At 38.4% G+C, this 20,938-nt stretch overlaps 1 protein-coding gene across 1 annotated transcript in view; it reads left to right on the forward strand.

The window, feature by feature from the left end:
• The first annotated feature begins 2,037 nt into the window (after nucleotides 1-2,037).
• Nucleotides 2,038-20,938, forward strand: part of LOC131070715 (pentatricopeptide repeat-containing protein At1g01970) — a 76,838-nt gene continuing 57,937 nt past the window's right edge. Inside the window, exon 1 of the mRNA XM_058006320.2 lies at nucleotides 2,038-2,741. Within this exon, the coding sequence (XP_057862303.2) occupies nucleotides 2,166-2,741 (576 nt within the window). The 5' untranslated portion in view covers nucleotides 2,038-2,165. The remainder of the gene's footprint in view (nucleotides 2,742-20,938) is intronic.

The raw sequence follows: 20,938 nt of genomic DNA on the forward strand, positions 1-20,938 counted from the left end.
ACGTGGTGAAAAATGTCAAACAGTTGTTAACAATCCATGACCTTTTTAATCAGATGAAGTAGGGTTTTCCTCTCCTCTGTGGATCTATCTTGTTTAAGCTTCACTTTCCCCTATAAAGAGCCACAAAATAAAACCAATTCTCCCTCTTTGAAGCACGAAAAAAAATAAAATTCAGCACAATTAATATCTGAAAATATTCTCAAACAAAACATGCTGCATTTGGCTCCAGGATAGAGTTTACCGTTTTAAACAATTTTTTTTTGCATTGCTCGGAAGTTTTGGTTGTCACGAGGGCAATGATGAATGGGGATGAGGCCAATGAAGATTCGGGTTGAAGCAATTAGGCTGGATAGGCTCTGAATCTGCCCTTTTTTTCTTAGGTTCTGTTTCTTTCCTCTACAGAACCTCCCCTCCACGCCACAAAGAAATCATAATCTTGCCAACAAAATTAAACCAGCACTGAATTCGTTGACCCAATGATCAATGTACCTACAGTAAATTCTGAAAAATGGGTACTCTACAATTGTGATTCTGAAATTCCCTTCCCATTTCTACTTAAAAACTTGGAAATCCCGCTTGAAGTAGAGGTCCTGGCAACCGTGGGAAAAAAAATGGATTTAAAATAAATAATAGCAAAATGCTTTAAATCTAAACAGATTTCAATAGCAAGCTACACACGAAGGGGCAATTTTCCATGTTTCAATAAAAAATAAATCTTGCAAAATACGTGAAATTCTAAACAGTAAACACATCTCATGAAGGCAAAGCCTCACTTGGAAAAATTAGGATATGAAATCTGTGGAAATATTTCTGTAATGGGTTCAAGCAACTGGATGGTGATAGATTGTCTCAAGTAATAGGCCTTCTCAATATGTAAGGAGTCTGTCGTAGCTCGACCTGTATGGAAAACGTGGCTACATAAATAAGGTACATGGACTACAACGCATGCAAAAATGTGGAAGCATAGAGCCTGGAAATGAAGGAAGCTAGTTTTTGTTCAAACGTAATGTATTACAAATCTTCATTCAGAAACATTCTGGAATTTTCTTTAATAACATATAGATGGCAAACAATTTTAATTCTAGAAAAGTTCTAGAAACAAATTTTTAGTAATTGGTAGGGTTTGAATGGTGATAGTACCTTCCAGCGCAACCATTTGACATGAGTGACGACATGGCCACTATAGGAGGTGTTATTAAATAGTAGAGTTGGAGCATGCCATCCGCCTAAGGCTCCAATCACCCAGTCAACCTTTTGGTTGTACTCATTGAGTGGAAATAACGAATGAGAAAGTGAATGCAGGGTTTGATGCTTTTGTGTGATTCAATGCATGCAGATATTGGACATTATCTCAATCATACAACCACCATCGCAACTGTCCATTTGCAAGGCATTGCATCATAGGCATGTTTCAACATGACGCCTACATTTACAAGAATAAGTATGTAATCCAACAATGTATAAAAAAAATGTATAGAAGCAGTATGAGTGGTAGCAACATACATGCAAATACCTTTAAAGGAGTCGTGAAATTTGGAAATGGTTAGCGTCAGGGTGAAATTTGGAAATGATTAGCGTGGGAAAAAGGGGATTTGAGGCAACTTTGGTGCACCGCTAAAACGTTTGGGCTCAAGTGAAGCAATAGACTGTGTTCCTCTTGTAATATGTCTGCACATTATAGCTCTGTAATTTCTAATTATCTTAGATCTTTCTAGATTTTTTCATCTTGCCACGATAGAATGCCAGAAAGTTCTAGAAAAAAATTTCAGCAAAACATTACAAAATTATAAAAAAGATATTTCATTGTTCATTTTTTATTGGTCACCATATTCTTTTCTTTTAATTTCTAAATAAAAAAATTTAAAACCCTAGAAAAATTGTAATAGACCAATCAAAAAAAAGTTTAAAATGTTCAAAAAATACTTTTAAAAAACAAAGTGTTGTAAACTATTGTAAATCACCTTAATTTCTTTTTGACACGATTTCCAAGAACAAACTAATTAACTTGCTTGAAAACATTAGTCTCCTGCCTATATAGGCAGGGACTAATAAATGCATTACTGCTGCTTACGAGCATAATTTTCTTTTGATTGATGAGATACCTGGATTGATATCGGCAGGCATTGATTTTGAAATATAGACTGTTGGATAAAATCTTATCCCATATGCCGGGATGCATCTCGCCAATGGAAGGAGTGATTTGCATTCAACGCTATATGCTAGTTAGTATTCAAATCAAACAAGTGCTACTACCCACACGGGGATCAGCCTTCCGCTTTACCAAAAAAATAACCGAAACAGCAGCATGTCAATCAAAAGATCAACACATTATAGGGCGAAGCAGAAAATTACACTGCCGTCAAATTTCTTGTACCGGGTTCTCATTGACAGCAGCAACGGAAGACCACGAGGATGATCCAACGTGCGCTGACGGGCATTCTTTGGATTTAGGAGCTGAAGAAATCTCCTCCCACAAAGTAAAAGCAAAGGAAAATGCGTTGAGGTGGACTGATGTACAAGTCCAAAATCTGGACGTTGCACAGAGGAATCTCATTGAAGAGCTGCCTCCAAAAATGAGCGGAAGAAGTAAGGCTGTTATCAAACATATCATCTGTATGACAGGGGAGGATGACCCATATCCGTTGTTGATGAAATGGGTCAAGATCATGAAGCCCAAAAGAGTAGATTGGCTTGCAGTTCTCAAGCAGTTGAATTTGTATGATCATCCTCTTTTCTTCAAGGTCGGTTCATTTTGTTTTCTCCCGAATAATTTTTGCTGCCACATATCGTAAATCTATATTGAACTATTTGTCTCTTGGTTCGTGGGATTCGAAAGTTCAATTCAATAGGATATGGGCTTTAGGGGTTTCTGGTTACTATAGCTCAATATGAATAGCTTACACGAACCACAGGGATGCGGATTGTGCGAATACTATGTAGGCTAATTTTCTTGACACCGCCTTGAAGTTTCAGGAAAAAATTGTGGGATTTAAAGTACGAGAAACGCTTCTATGAATATCATGTAGTAATTATAAAATTTAATGATTACAAGGTTTACAATTAGAAGCAGCTGATAAGTATACATGGCCTATCAAAACACAAGCGATAAAAATGTAGAATTTAAAGGCTGCCAGCTAACAAACAACATTGCTGACTCTAAGCATGAGTTGCCGTGCTAGGGGAAGGGGAAGAGGATCGTCCTGTCAAGGAACCACCAAAGGGGATGACTCTTGGAAGAGGATCAGGGACTTCCCAGTCATTGCAAGGGTCCGGGACTGTGAGCAGCACCAACACTCATCATCAGGCAGTGGAGGTAGAACAGGGGTCTTGAAACCACCCTGCATTTGCCAATAAGCTTTTCTTGGGGAGAGGGGCTCCAATCCCTCTGTTAATTATGTAACGGATGATTCTCCAGACTGACATCTCTGTCAGTTTCCTGATTTTCCTTTTTTAGTGATCCCTTTTTTGGCCTTTAGCTGTCGCTGCCCTTTTGTTTTCTGTTTCATCAGTCCTATTTTGGGTTGTTAGTGGTGAGGCGGAGGTCTGGGTATTTATTTGGAATTTTTGGCTTTAGAGGGTCAGATTTAGTGGGAGAGAGGTACGAAGGCCTGTGAGAAAAAGATGAGTAGCTTCACCATGATTTATATAATTAGTTTTGATTTTCTGTTAAGTCAAATACAATGCTGAATTTCATTGTGTTATTGTGAGGATCCGGTTATTACTGAGAGGGGGGTGAATCGGTAATAAGGATAAACTGCAACTTTTCACCAATCTGCAAAATACTTCTCAAAACAGTTCATAACCAGTATCGGTAGCTGATCAAACAATCACTTAATGCAGATTCACCAAAACATTCCGGTAGCAACTTAAGTGTTCATCATTAAGCAAATATAGTAAAGATATCAAATGAACAATCCATCCACAACATGAACACAAGGATTTTTCACGTGGAAACCCAAATGGGAAAAACCACGGTAGGAATTGGTACCCACAAAATATGCACTCTTTCGGAATGCGCTCTGTTAGGAGCCTAGTCTGGTAGGAGCTTTATAACAATGCCCGGTTAAGAGCAGACCCTGTTAGGAGTCACCCGGTCAAGGGATTTTACAACTTAGCTCTGTTAGGAGCTTTACCCTGTTGGGAGTAACCTTGCTGGAGGATTTAAACCCATATTAATGAGCCACCCGGTGAAGGGATTTACAAGATTAGGCCTGTCAGGACCTACCCGGTTAAGGGATTTTAATGCTGCTGCAACTGTTAGGAAACAACAGATAAATGATCTGGACTCAACACTTCATAGCTTGCTATTACATATTCTTGTCAGCTCCAAAATCGCGTCTTATCTCTTCACAAGGATTCTGACACGTCATCATCAACTTATGAACATGAAAAAAATCACCGCCAAACCATAAAACATCACCAGTCAAAGATCTTGTTACCGGTTCTCAAACCTTAGCTGATTATACAACAGTCAATTACAAACATGACTTCTGGTTCTCCAAACATGATGCGGTTCATGTAATAGACTCATTATGATGTCATAAGCACACATTCCAAACCCCAACACCTGACTCAACACGGATCACTGCCGCAACCATCTCCTTCTCTGTTCTTGCTTACTGGTTCATTGTCACTTGGTAGTTTTGCTTTCCAATTCAATCCATTTCAATCCATTACGGGTTAGACTTAACCAGTACACTTAGATGACATACCAAGCATAAACAAACATGGACAAATATGGTTGCCATCAATGACAATACAAATAACTGATCATCAAGCATCATATCATAATTATATCATCACCAACAGTCCTTTACCGATACACCATCATCTCCATTAGTTATGCCAACATGCCAACAATCTCCCCCTTTGGCATTGATAGTAACACCAAAAACTGCAACTCCAAAATCTCATCATGAAACCTGTTATGTCTGTTGTACATCACTATCCGGTCATCAGTTCTTCTCCTTTGCTCTTTATTGCTCTTCTCCCCCTATCATATTTTTTCTCCCCCTTTGACAACAATGCCAAAGGTGCAAAGGCATCTTCTGTCATCATCTCAGCTGCTCCCCTTGAGGAGTAGCCCACTTCTCATCAATCCATAGTGAAAGGTATTCAATGAGTCCATTGGATTGGTGCTTCCACATCTTCTTAGTTGACCTTGGGTAGGGGTATAACCCCTAACTTACCTCTAAGATATTCAAAGGTAGCCTTAGGTAATGGCTTAGTGAATATATCTGCCGACTGCTCTTTACTTGATACATGCTCCAATCTCACTTTCTTTTCCTGCATACTTCAATTCAATACGTTTAGTCCTAGCATGCAGTACTGGGTTCTTAGAAATGTTTATAGCACTAGTGTTATCACAATGTATGATCACCGGTTCTGTCATATCTTTTTTGAATCCTTCCAAGACATGTCTCATCCATATAGCTTGTGTACAATTCATGGATGCAGGCACATATTCTGCTTCAGCTGTATACTGAGATATACAAGTCTGTTTCTTACTGGTCTAAGCTACCAGTCTACCGCCTAGAAAGAATGCTCCACTGGTTGTGCTTTTCCGGTCATCTACATTCCCTGCCCAATCAGCATCAGTGAATACCTACGAAGAAAAAATGCCTCTGTATGGATACCACAATCCATAATCAACTGTCCCTCTAAGATATCTGAATATCCTCTTTACTGCTATCATATGTGTCTCCTTAGGGCTCTTCTAAAATCTTGCTACTAAACCAACTGCATGGGCAACATCCGGTCTACTATGAACAACATAATGCAATTTCCCAATCATGAACCTGTATTCCTTCTCATCCACTGAGGGTGAATCATCTTCTATTGACAATCTGCAACCGGTAAATAGGTATTCCAACCAGTTTACAGTCTTCCATTCCAAAGGTCTTTAACACTCCCTTCACATACTTGGACTGATTGACAAAAATACCACCTTTCAGCTGTTGGACCTGCAATCCAATGAATTTTTTTCTCACCTATAAGAGACATCTCAAATTCTTTCTTCATCTCATTTACAAAAGTCATACTCATATCATCATTTCCTCCAAATATGATATCATCAACAAATACTTCTGCAATCAACTTCTTGTCTCCTTCAGTCTTCAAATAAATATTGCTGTCCTTAGTGGTTTTCTGAAATTCTATCTTTATCAGATGTGCATGAAGTCTTTCAAACCATGCCCTTGGTGCTTGCTTCAATCCATATAATGCCTTATGCAGTTTGCATACCATATCCTTATCTTCTGACAATGCAAACCCATCCGGTTGTTCAATATACACCTCTTCTTCAAGAATACCATTTAGAAATGTTGACTTTACATCCATTTGATAACCTTTAAAACTTTTAAAAGCTGCAAATGCAAGTAGCATTTTAACTCCTTCAACCCTAGCAACCGATGCAAAGGTCTCTCCATAATCTTCACCTTCTTGTGCATACCCTTTGCATACTAGTCTTGCCTTGTTTCTAACAACTTTTCCGTCTTCATTCAGCTTGTTTCTAAATACCCATTTTGTACCAATCACATTTTTATCATCAGGTCTAGGAACAAGTGACCAAGTGTAATCTGATCAAGTTCTTCATTCATTGCATCTAACCAGTCATCATCCTTAAGAGCTTCTTTAACCGTCTTCGGTTCAACTGTAGAAATTAGACAAGAACTTTCTCTGATTTTCCTTCTAGTCTGTACTCTAACATTCTTGTCACCTATTATCTGGTCTTCAGAGTGATTTAACCTTACATACCTAGGAATTACCTGTTCCGGTGCAACAACCTCTTCTTGTTCTTCATCTTCTTCATCTACCGGTTGAGCATCTTCATCTGCACAGTTCTGCTCAACATCTTTTTGCACTTCCGGTTCAATAAACACAAGTTTTTGTTCATCATCTGCTGGATCAGATTTGTTGGTATCGTTAGGTTCATCAGAGTACTCATCATCTTTTATATTCACACTCTCCACAATCTTCTTTGCCCTTTTGTTGTAACACTTGAAAGCTTTGCTCTTAGTGGAGCAGCTAAGAAATGTTCCTTCATTACTTTTAGCATCAAATTTACCAGTATAATCATCTCTTTTTATAAAACACCTATTGCCAAAAACTTTGAAGTAACTAACACTAGGAGTTCTACCATACCATAACTCATAGGGTGATTTATCATTACCTTTCTTCACCAGTACTCGGTTCAATGTGTAAACAACAGTGCTGACTGCTTCTCTCCAAAACATCTTAGGTACATCTCCCTGTATCAGCATAGTCCTTGCTGCTTCAACAATGGTTCTATTTCTTCTTTCTGTAATTCCATTCTGTTGTGGTGTCCTTGGAGCAGATAATTGTCTCTTTATTCCATTTTCATCACAGTATCTCACAAACTCATCTGATGTAAATTCTCCACCCAGGTCAGATCTCAGACACTTAAGATTCTTACCGGTTTCCTTTTCTACTAAGACCTTGAATGCCTTGAACTTGCTGAAAGCATGTGACTTTTCCTTCAGAAAAGTAACCCACATCATTCTAGAAAAATCATCAGTAAATATTATGAAATACTTGTCACCATAAAAGCTTCTAGTCCTCATAGGACCACATAAGTCAGTGTGCACCAAATCTAGAATATGCTCAGAAGAAAAAGATTTGCTCTTGAAAGAAGATGTAGTCATCTTACCTAATTGACATTCTTTACACAACACATTTTCTGGTTTAACAAGCTGGGGCATACCTCTCACCATACTAGATTTGCTGACCTTAACCACCTTATCAAAGTTCACATGACAAAATCTTTTATGCCATAACCAACTATCTTTAACCTTAGCAACCAAACATCTGTTCACATTAGCATTTAGATGGAATAAGTTACCTTTAGTTTGCTTACCAGTAGCAATTAATTCTCCTTTGCATCCTAAGATCCTGCACACTCCACTCTTAAACTCAAGATGATAACCTTTGTCATTCAACTGACCAATACTCAACAAGTTATGTTTTAAACTTTTAACCCAAAATACATCATCAACATTACTTGTACCATTCAAAGAGATAGAACCTTTACCTTTAACCATACAAGGTAAATTGTTTCCAAATCTTACTACACCGCCATCAAATTCTTTAAGAGAAATAAACTTGTTCTTATCACCGGTCATGTGGTGTGAGCAACCATTGTCAATAATCCATTTATCGCTGTTGTTAATACGAGATACTAAAGCCTTCTTATCAGACAGATCTTCCTTAACAACAACAAAAACAATCTCCTCATTGTCTTCATCCTCAGATTCCTCATCAGTAGCACCTTCATCAACTGCAATATAACACTGTTTCTTTCCTTTTCCCTTATATTTTTTAAACTTTTCCTTTTGATCATTATTAGGACAGTGTGCAGCAATATGTCCTATCTTGTTACAAGAGAAACATTTGAGAGGCAACTTACCTTTGTACTTACCAGTGCCTCCAGGAAGTCTTTTAGCCAATAGAGCTTCAAATTCTATTAGATTACCTTTGTCATCCACATCAGCTTTACTACCACCAAGATGACTCGACTTGCATTCATGACTTTGACAAGCATCTTTTCCTTTTCTCACCGGTACACTAGATACAAATGCTTTAAAAGCAGATTCTGTCTTAGGTACACTGTTATCAAAACTATTTAACTCAAAAGTAGTGAGCTTACCAATCAAAGAATCAACAATAACCTTGTCCTTAGTAACTGACCTCAACTCTTGAATAGCAGACACTCTAATGGCATAGGCTAGCAATATAGTTCTAAGCATCTTACTCACAACAGTGTCTTCTTCTATAGTACCACCAGCACTTTTGATTCCACCGACAACTTCTTTTATGCTTTGTCCATACTGAGTAATATTTTCTCCTTCCATCATTCTTATATCATCAAACTTTCCTCTAAGACTCTCTTCTTTAGCCTTTTGAACATGCTTATCACCACCATAGATTAATTCTAACTTCTCCCAAACTTCAAAAGCAGTCTCTAAACCATGGACATCAATATATTCAGTATCATCCAGTGTACTTACTATGGCTTCCAGTGCTTGAATGTTTTCTTGCTGCTCCTTCAACTGATTTGCAGTCAGAGGACTGGTAGGAGGTACATACTGAGTTATAACATGCTGCCAGAACTGAGCACCCATACCTTTGATATATATCTTCATTCTATCACTCCATATTTTGTAGTTGTCCTTAGTGAATTTGGGACCCTCTTTCTTCATCATCTTCCTCGGATCTTTTCCTCAAGCGGTTAAGCTTTTGCACAAAGAGGACCTAATGCTCTGATACCAATTGTTATTGTGAGGATCTGGTTATTACTGAGAGGGGGGGGTGAATCAGTAATAAGGATAAACTGCAACTTTTCACCAATCTGCAAAATACCTCTCAAAACAGTTTATAACCAGTACCGGTAGCTGATCAAACAATCACTTAATGCAGATTCACCAAAACATTACCGGTAGCAACTTAAGTGTTTATCATTAAGCAAATATAGTAAACATACCAAATGAACAATCCATCCACAACATGAACACAAGGATTTTTCACATGTAAACCCAAATGGGAAAAACCACGATGGGAATTGGTACCCACAAAATATGCACTCTTTCGGAATGCCCCCTGTTAGGAGCCTAGCCCGGTTAGGAGCTTTACAACAATGCCTGGTTAAGAGCAGACCCTGTTAGGAGTTACCCGGTCAAGGGATTTTACAACTTAGCTCTGTTCGGAGCTTTACCCTCTTAGGAGTAACCTTGCTGGAAGATTTAAACCCAAATTAATGAGCCACCCGGTGAAGGGATTTACAAGATCAGGCCTGTCAGGACCTACTCGGTTAAGGGATTTTAATGTTGCTGCAACTATTAGGAAACAACAGATAAATGATTTGGACTCAACACTTCATAGCTTGCTATTACAAATTCTTGTCAGCTCCAAAACAACATCTTATCTCTTCACACGGATTTTGAAACGTCATCATCAACTTATGAACATGAAAAGAATCACCACCAAACCATAAAACATCACCGGTCAAAGATCTTGTTACCGGTTCTCAAATCCTAGCTGATTATACAACAGTCAATTACAAACATGACTTCCGGTTCTCCAAACATGATGCGGTTCATGTCATAGACTCATTATGATGTCATAAGCACACATTCCAAACCGCAACACTTGACTCAACACGGATCACTACCGCAACCATCTCCTTCTCTGTTCCTGCTTATCGGTTCACTATCACTTGGCAGTTTTTCTTTCCAACCCAATCCATTTCAGTCCATTACTAGTTAGACTTAACCAATAGACTTAGATGACATACCAAACATAAACAAACATGGACAAATATGGTTGCCATCAATGACAACACAAATAACTGATCATCAAGCATCATATCATAATTATATTATCACCAATAGTCCTTTACCGATACACCATTATCTCCATCAGTTATGCCAACATGCCAACACGTTGTTTGTTTGTATGTTTTCTCAGATGATATGGGAGCATTCTCTTCCTTATTTGTCTCTACATTTATAAAATTAGCTCTTTTATTTCTTTGTTAGAGTTGATTTGCAGGCACAAAGGTGTTTATTTGCATCAGTTTTTGGTATCAAAGCAATTCACGATGGCCCATAGCATCAATTGGGGGCGAAGGAGGAATGCAAGCCCTCGAAGGAACACTGGTGAATTGCTTCAAAGATTAGAGATCCTTGAGGCAAGATTAGAATTGGGTGTCTGAAGAGGAACAAAAAAACTTGGTGAATGCTACTAGGATGTTGGATCCTATGGAGAGGCTTATTGAGGCATTGACAAAATAGAGTTCTAAGCTAAAGGTTGGTATTTTTGATTTTAAAGGTGAGCTCAACCCAGATGCATTTTTAGATTGGGTCCAAGAATTGGAGAAGTACTTTGTGATGGAAGATGCAAATGAAGATGATCAAAAAAGAGTAAAGATCTCTGCTTCCAAGTTGAAGTCATATGCAGCCCTATTGTGGGAAAAGGTGCAGAGTTCGAGAAGAAGACAGGGAAAAGATGAAATTTGACTTTGGACTAAGATGTTGAAAGAAATATCTAAAAGCCAGATTTTTGCCCTCAGGTTACCAACAAAAATTGTTTAAAGGATTTTAGAATCCAAAACAAATGGATCAATCAGTGCAGATTTATGCTAAACAATTTAAGAGGCTTCAAATTCGAATAGATATCCAAGAGAGTGAAGGACAAGTGGCAGCCCGATATGTAAATAGACCCAAATTCCAACTTCAAGATGAACTTGCATTGGTAAAAGTTCCTAATATAGATGAGGCATATGAATATGCCTTGAAGGCTGAGGAGAAACTAAATTGGAAAAACAAAATAATGAGTAAAAGAGGTGAAGGCTATCAACTCAAAGGGAAAGGGGTTTCCTATAGAACTTACCATGAGTGAAGAGCTAGAAGAAGGTAAGAATGTGAAGCTTGATTTTAGAGGAAGTGGAAGCTTTAGAGGTAGAGAACGTGGACAACTGTTGTCCGGAGAGCGAAGGCTCTTGAAGCGTTTTATTTGTGACAAAGCCCACAATCCTATAGATTGCCCGAACCTGATGTTGAGAAGAACCTTAATATCTGGAGACAAAGAAACCCTTGAAGCTGATTGGAAGATGAAGAGCATCTTCTCAACAAAATGCAAATGTAAGGACAAAGCGTGCAAAGTTATCATAGATGGTGGATATACTGACAATTGAGTAAGTACAGAAATGGTTGATAAATTACAGCTTTTTTGCATTACAAAAGCTAACCCCTACTAAGTTTCTTGGTTAAAGAAGAGTCATAGTGTGCTTGTGGATAAGTCTTGTCTTGTTGCTTTCAAAATTGGTCCATATGATGATGAACTGCTCCATGATGTGGTGTCAATGGATGCATGTCATTTATTGTTGGGTAGGCCATGGCAATATGACTGGAATGTAATCTACTGAGGTAGAGAGAATACTTATGAGGTTCGTCATGAAGAAAAGAAAACTATCTTAAAATCGTGGAAAGAGGAAGGAGTGTTTTGAGTGGTAGCTCTTCTAACAAAAGCTAGATTTGAGCTTGAAGAGAAAAGAGAAAATCAGTCAAGTGGGGAATTGTTGATGTGTATTTTGTACACTATCAAACACAGAATAAAATACCCAAGGGTACCTTATCCTCTCTTGAGTAAAGCCTCTGAATGCTGAAGATATCACGAAAAGGATCAATCAGGGTGACTTCAAGGTTCTTCGTTGTAGGATCTCTACTTGTGGATAAGCTCTCTGTGGTATGATGTGATTTGCTGGAATCACAAGGGGACTTACACTTGATGACTGAACGTCTGATTTGCTGGAATCACAAGATTTTACCGGCTTAGATTTGAAAAAAAAGGAAAAAAGACGAGGGCGAGTAAAGGATCTAATCCTAACACTAAGAATGTAAGAGCAATGAATGATCTTTGATGAAATTCTAACTAAGTCTTGTTTTAACATCCCAGGACCATCTCCACAAGGTTAGTGCGATCTTCGAAGGAAAGCTTTATGATGTTCAAATCATCACTACAGGCATAGACACCATCAGGCTAATGCATATCAATGAATAAGCGACAATTGAAGTTAAGCTTAAGCTGAATGATTCCAATTGACTACACAAGGCAAGTCTGCAATCAACAAACTGCTAGTAGTATGGATATACGAATTTCACCATCAATCAAGCACATTTCTTCCACTCATCTAATAACATGAAATCAAATATGAGAAGTATAGAGACGATGCAAATTGTCGACTGGACCCATAAATTTCACCATTTCTTCAATGAAGTTTTACAAGTCTCTTACAACAACATCTTGGCAACAATCTTTGCCTTCTCTCTCTACTCTACTCTAATTGCTATTCTAATCACCTTCTAACTATTCTCTATTCACTAACTTCTCTCTAACTACTTTCTATTGCCTTTACAAAATGAAGAGTCGGGGCTTATATAGTGCCCACAATACAATTCGATGGCTCAGATCCATTTGAGATCGATGGCCAGGATTCAACAATGAAAACCCTAATTAGGGTTTGTTACAACCATTACATAACATTTAATGCTTGACCAATGATAAAATTGCATCTTTAGGACACATGTCTTCTCTGGAAAATTCGACCAATGGATAGCTGGGGTAGGTACATCGAAGTTTGTGCCACCTTCCATGAGTTAGGTACATTGAATCTGGACACGTTGAGGTGGACCAACCCTGACTGGAGAAATGATGACTAGGATGCCAACTTGTTAGACACTTGGTTGATACTCAATTTGTTAATGTTGAGAAGTTAGCTTTAATTAACTCTTTTGGAATTATCTGCTTCTTCAACGAACCCTTTGCTCTGACTTCTTGTGTCCATGATTTGCAGGATGATGATGTACCTCGCCTTGGAATATTGGACTGGAAGAGGTCGCCCTTATCCTTGCTTGATCTTCTTTGATGATACTGAGCTGGAGGAGATCATCTTTGTCCTGGACCGGATCTTCTCTGATGAGAGCCTGTCGACTTGTAGATCCTCCGGGCTCTGGAGTCGCCATCTTGATACCTACACAACATTTCAAAATTAGTTCTTAAGCATTATATCTTTAAGTGTAGAAATTAAGATTCAAGAGGAAGATTTAAGATTTTAATTTAGGAAACCTCATGATAAATCTTGAGTTATCATTGCCTAGTTAACCATGCAATACTTAGACTTTTCTAAAAAATGTCTAAAAATCAAACCTTGAACAAGGGCGTTAAGATGATTTTGCCATACCTCCTCTTGAGTTTTAAACTCTAAGAAATGATGTAAAAAAATAGATTTCGCTAGGCAAAGTGTAGATCAAAGCCTTCTCTTGAACAAATTGCGCCTCCTCTAGCTTGGAAAAGAATAAACTCCACTAGCCTCTTCAAAAATCTGGAAATTCGCCTTCAGATACCTTCAAAAAATCTGGAAATTATCCTCCAATCTAGCAAGAAATTCGCCTCTCCAATAGCCTTCAAGATGAATTTCGCCCCTTCAATTAGCTCTCCAAATTTGCACTTGAAAGGATGATTGAATGATTTGAATTGCGAAAAAACACCTCCAATATATAGAGCGCTCACCCCTTTGCTCCCTCTAGGCCGACTTGGCAAAAAGAGGTTAAAAATAAATAAATTTCAAAAAAAAGGGGGGCCGACTTGGCAAAATAAGTGAAAATAAGGCCTTGTGCACTCCACATTTAATTTTAATTTAATAAAAATTAATTTTAAATGCCTCCAAGGGAATTTTTATTAATTTCAAGGCTTAAAAATTAATTTATTAAATTCAAAATGCCTTAATTTAATGTGAATTTGATTCAAAATCTCCAAAGGGCTCAAAATTAGCAAATTTGGTGAATTCGTTAAGAATTTCAACGCTCAAGCAATGTAGAAAATGAAGGATATCACAAATTTCGCCCTGGGCCCTTGGTGAAGGCCAGAAGCGATTTTTTATTTTGTGACTAAAATCCTCAATTTTCAAAGGCAATACAATATTCATCAAGTTTCTTGGGGTCCTTTTGCCTTATCTCATCCTTGCCTTAGCACAATTTTGAAGAAAAGTTGTAGTTTTTTGCAAAAATCGCTCTGGGCCTTCAGTGAGGGTCAGGAGCGCTTTTGCAAATTTAAGCTTGTCCATGCCTTGTTGTTTCTCCCAATTATCTTCAACGGATAGAACACACCCTCTTCCATTTATTTTAATCACAAAACTTGTTTTGTCCTTGCAAGAAAATTGTACTTTTAGAATCTAGCTCCGGACCTTCAGTGAGGGTCAGGAGCGCTTTTGCAAATTTAAGCTATTTTCTCTCACCTTTCCCTTTGAAATCACCTTGATAAGGAAGAACTTTCCTTTTTCATGCCATGAATAAATCTTTAAGCCCAACAAGTGATAAAATAATGTGTCTTTCAAGAAAATCGCTCTGGACCTTTAGTGAGGGTCAGGAGCGCCTTTTGTTTTTTTGGGTTGATTTCCTCCTTTGTTGACCACTCAAATTATATTCAACGGATAGAACATGCTTTCCTTGATCTCTTCCAATCATAAAATCACTTTGATCCTGCAAGAACAGTGCAAATTTGAAAATCAAGCTTCGGACCTTCAGTGAGGGTCAGGAGCGCTTTTTGCCATCATGATCAAATTGTTTCACTTTTCATCTCTAAATTCCTTGGCTAAGGAAGATGTTATCTTGTTTCATGCTATGAATAAATTCTCATGTCCAAAAAAGGATAAAATAGTGTGTCCACAAGAAATTCGCCCTGGGCCCTCAGAGAGGGTCAGGAGCGATTTTGATTTGTTGCCCAAAATTTATCATCTTTAATGCTTTCCAACCTTCAATTTGCATCAAGTGATGTCTAATCTTCTCTGTGGGAGACCCTGCACAAAACAAGTTAGCCAAAATTAGTGCTAAAATAAACTTAAATAAGATTTTCGCCCTGGACCCTCAGCAAGGGTCAGGAGCGAAATTTACAATCTAGGCTAAATTGCTCAATCTTTTAGTTTCAAACCACTTCACAGGGCGAGGTAAGATCATTTTCAAAGCCAGGAACAAGATTTCAAGCTCAAACAAGGTGGCAAATGAAGTCTACAATGAATTTTGCTCTGAATCCTCAGCAAGGGTCAGGAGCGAAATTCCTAATCTTGGAAAAAATTCATCATTTACTCATTTTTCAATCAATCCCAAAGTCCAAACAAAATGCTTTGCAAATCAAAATTTGGTCGAATAAGGCCAGGAATGAGTCCTAGGTTGATTTTCGCCTTGGATCCTCTGGAAGGGTCAAGGGCGAGATTCGCTTTGGACCTCCTGAGAGGGTCAGTGAGCGAAATTTGACCTTATTGAACTCTCCGACAGGATAATTTTATGGAATATAACATTTAAGTATAAGTGACATTTCCTTCTATCTTGAAGAAAGATAGAAGGAAATGTCACTTATACTTTAAGTTATATTCCATATATACTTTCAGGATGTTTGAGAGTGGTTTCAGACCTCCAGGAGTTATATTGCAAAATCTAGTTTTTGGAGGTTTTTCAGTTTCCAGACTTAGCCAAATTTCAGGATCAGGACTTTCCAGACTTAGCCAAATTTCAGGATCAGGACTTTCCAGACTTCATCACTTATCAACTTGACCTAACTCAAGCAGAACCTGCTATCTAGGTGATCCCCTTGGCGACACTCAAAATGCAAAGGCTAACAGACAAAACCCTAAAAGACCTAGAAAACAAACCCTAAAAAGCAAAGAGCAGGGGTCCCCATTTGCAATGGGGCGATGTGTGAAATGGTCACAACAGGAATCAAAGGAAAAATTTAGCATGAAAGAGACAAATTATTTGGAGAGTGAAGTTCAACCAAAATTTGAGGCAGAGCTGCAATGAAATTCAACTTATACAATTATTGGTGAACCTCAAAGGTAGATGATGAAATTCAGTTGTTTGTGATGTAATTGGAGGGAATAGTGAATTGTGGGGATATGAGCATGATCATGAAAAATCTGCCTTGAATGTGATAAATTTTTTGGTGAAGAGTAACTATTTAACTCGGTATGACAGCAGTAATGTGAAGCATTATTGGAATGAAGGAAAATATGGGATTCCTTAACACACCTTTGAATTGAGGTTTGTGTCATGCACTTCTAAACCATGAGGTTTTGACTTTTCAAATTGATGGGGAAGATAATGCAACGGATGATTCCCCAGACTGGCATCTTTGTCAGTTTCCTGATTTTCTTTTTCTAGTGATCCTTTTTTGGCTTGTAGTTGTCGCTGCCTTTTTGTTTTCTGCTTCATCAATTCTATTTTGGGTTGTTAGTGGTGAGGTGGAGGTTTGGGTATTTATTTGGGTTTTTTGGCTTTAGAGGGTCAGATTTAGTGGGGGAGGTGTACAGAGGGCTGTGAGAAAAATATGAGTAGCTTCGCCATGGTTTTTGTAATCAGTTTTGATTTTCTGTTAACTGAAATACAATGCAGAATTTTGTTGTTTGTTTGTATGTTTTCTCAGACAATATGGGAGCATTCTCTTCCTTATTTGTCTCTGTATTTATAAAATTAGATCTTTAGTTTTTTGTTAGAGTTGACTTGCAGGCACAGAGGTGTTTATTTGCATCAGTTAAGAAGGTTGTGAGAATCGGCTCTGACCATGTGGGTGGATTTGCTGGTGGGGATTTGGTAGCAATATTCTTTGAGTGTCACCCTTGGCCCAAGCTTTTCTAATAGTACATGGAGCACTTCCCCAATGGTTGAGGAGGTTTTGCAGCTATTGGAATTCTAGTGGTTCTTGGATCTGAAAGTAAGTAGAAGTAAGCACATGACATTTCTCATTGAGAGAAAAACAACAATTTAAGGTTTTGCATTGAAAATAGCACAATTTCTAGACTTCTAGTGCTGAAACAAAATAAAAACTCTGAAGAAATTTCAAAATATGGCAACTTTTACTAGGTGACATGGCTATATCCCCAAACAAAATAGTGTCCAAGCATCTTGGGCATGAGGGAATGTCCAAAACAGGTGTTTGAAGCGCTCTACTCTGTGGCTGGCTAGGGACTCAGGATGATTCAAACCAATGTGCATAAGTCTTTTACCAAGAAAAAGCCCTTGACAGACTTAATACCAAATTAAATTAGCAAACTTGGGTTCATTTTGTACTGCCAGATTCTTTTAATTCTAAAGGCCAAATGTGCAGGGACGTATTCAATCACCGCTACTTGTTAAGCTTAAAAAGGGCCGAGGAAGAAATGAATCACCCTATAAAGAGGGCCCAAGTTATAGCTACTGAATGTAGTGTCCAAGTTGCACTGCCAGTCTTTCCACCAAGTTAAAGGAGGTTGAAGTCCCCAACTCGTAAAGCATGAAATCTGGAATCAACTTTTGTATTCAAACGATGGAAGGCATAACAACTTTGAAAATTTGGAGCTTCTATTGCAAGGTGTCGATGTGTTTTTTTATGCACAATCAAACACAGAATAAAATACCAAGGTGTTGTGATGTATTCACACATCGTCCCATCGCAAATGGGGACTCCCACTTTTTCGCTTTCTAGGTTAGTTGTCTTAGCTTAGTTGTTAGTTATTGTCTAGTCTTTGCTATTAACCTTTTGTTTGTTTTTGCTCAGGAGCTGATCAAGTCCCTCTCTTAAGAATGAAGTGAAACACTCCCTTTGCCCAGCCAAAGCATAATCCCTTCCACTTCTCCTAGTCCTGTCAGTGGGTGCCCAAACCCGATCGCTTCCATTTCCATTTCTCATCATCGCCATCACCATTTCACCATTCCATTTCCTTCCGTTTCCACCTCCCCTACCACGCTTCACTTCCATTTACCATATCCTCTACCCACCTACCTTTCTATCCTCTATCTACCCTTTCTTCATCCATTCCCATATCCTAACTTACTTCACCTGGATGACCTACCTTATATTTCCTCCCTTCCATCCCACATCCATAACCTACCCCTACCACTACCATTACCTTTACCTCCATCACCCCTTCCGTCTCATTCACCTCCCACCTTCTAACCTATACCTTTATCTACCTAACCCTCTTCCCATCCTAGCATACTCATCCCCTACCCTTCACCTACACTCACACCTATATCCTCTACCCTCCATCCCACCCCCTCTACCCTTTCATTACCCCTTTATACCTCCCATTACATTTTATTCCTTAACCTCCCCTAACTCCATCCACTACCCCTTATACCTCCTAACCCCACGTATCTCCTACTTCCATCATTTATATCCCTTATGTCCCCCTTTCCTCCAACATCCCATTCCCCCTCTTTCTCCACGTAGTGGCATTCCCTTACCACTTCCCCCACATTCCTCTCATCATCTTTTGGGCCCCACACACTAAAAAATTGGAGAATCAAATAAGATTTGTAAGGACTTTCCTTGCTGGGACCTACCGAGCTTTAGCTTGGGGATTTTAAGTGTTTTTAATTACCATGCCACATATTACTTGGGCCCCACCAAATCTGAAGTGGAGATTTTAAAAAAGGTTCTTTCAAGGCATAGAGTATTTCATTCTTTTCCCTCTCTACCGTATTACATTACTTGGGCCCACAAACTTGAAAGCTGGAAGTTTTAGAAGTCCTCACATGCTCTGCCACATCATTACTTGGGCCCCAGCAAATTCTAAGATGGAGAAAATTTTTTAAGGCAAATTTTTTAGTATCTACCTCACCATTATGACATGTATGCTCAGGCCCCTTTAATCCACAGTAAAATATAAAGGCAAGGTGTGGCAACACAGACGATAGGGAGCTGGCCTTTGAATAAGAATGTGTCACTTTAAGGAGGATAGAGTAAAAGACCTCTAACATCCAACGCTCAATATAAAGAAGGTATTTCACTTCATTTTCAAAACATCATCCAAGCATCACAGCACTAAGGTGAATTTAACCATCTCTTAGAGAGAATTTCTGAGCAATCTCAGACCTGGAAACATCATTTGCTGAGATTTCTAAGATGTTTTCATTAAATCCCAACCTGATTTAAGTTGACATCTTTAGTGCAAGTTTGGAGCAGACATGTAGAGTTTTGAACATCGTGATTACCTTAGGATGGCTCGTTTCTAGGCTTTCAATTATCAAATTTTGTTTCTATTATTGATGGAATTGTATTAACATGATTTGAGTTTAATGAAGGGCCAAGATATGAGTCTAAGGCTGGAACTCAGAATGACTATTAGATTTTATAATTCTCTGATTTTCAGAATGTAATAACCCTTCATTTTTTTTTGCTTTCAATATCCTTTCAATACCGTAATTTAAGATGTTGAAATTGCAGGATATAGCTGGCAGCCCCAAATCAGGGAGGATTCAAAAGGTGAAGGCAAGCAAAACTTGATAAATCAGATCATTGTATGCAAATGAAGCCAAAAGACCGATCTGTCTTAGCAGGGAAGGGCAATCATCACTTGATCAGAGAGATAAGCCAATGCAAATGGAAGCTAAAACACCAATTTGCTTTGTGTCAACAAAACAATCAAAGAATGATCTGATTTGATCAACTCACACAAATGGTTTTAATCCTTTCAGTCACCGATCTGGCATAGAATTTATATATTGACTCCTTGAAAGTCTGATTTGGGCATCTTCGTTTTAAAAAAAGAACATGATGTTTGGAGGAGGAGCGCACTTCACAAGTTGGAGTACATGATCGACTTCATGACTTGGAGAAATGGAGCGACTTCATGACTTGGAGATTTGAAGCGCACTTCATGTGATGGCTGATAGGAGCGAATTTTATGTTTGGAAATAGAAGAGTGAAGGATGATTGATAGCACTTGCCTTGAATGGATTCAATTTGAAATGAACTTCACGAACTCAACAACACAAGCGAACTTCATGACTTGCCATCTTGGAGCGAGCTTCATGTTGGAGAGATTTGGAGCGAACTTCTTCATGTTGAAGATGGAGGAATGAAAGAAATTTGTGAGCATTCACGTCATGTTGGAGAGATCAAGAATCAACTTCATGCTTAGACATTTTGGAGCGAATTTTTTCATGTTGAATATTAAGAGCAGAGCAGCGAATTTAGTCATTAGCAGAGTGAATTCATCCATTCAAGTTGCAGGTTCAAGTGTATTGATCAGCGAATTTCATCTGAAAGAACAAATATCTACAGCAGATTCATCCCAAAAGTCAGCGCAACTCATAATCAAAACGAATTCAAGAGTATTGAAAAGCACAAGTATACTTCTTGACTTCACAAGTTGAAGCGAAATTTACAACTTCAGGACTTTGCACTTTGGAGCGAAATTCATACTTCACAAGTTGGGTTTCGCAAGCGAACTTCATGATCTCACAAGTTGGAGCGAAATTTATACTTAATGAGTTTAGCAAGTGGAGCGAAAAAACATACTTCATGAGTTGAGTAACCCAAGCGAAATCCCTACTTCATGATCTTACAGTTTGGAGTAGATTTCATGTTTGAAGCAACTTCATGAGTTGAA

This window comes from Cryptomeria japonica, chromosome 6, assembly GCF_030272615.1.
Source record: "Cryptomeria japonica chromosome 6, Sugi_1.0, whole genome shotgun sequence".
NCBI classification, from domain to species: Eukaryota; Viridiplantae; Streptophyta; class Pinopsida; order Cupressales; family Cupressaceae; genus Cryptomeria; species Cryptomeria japonica.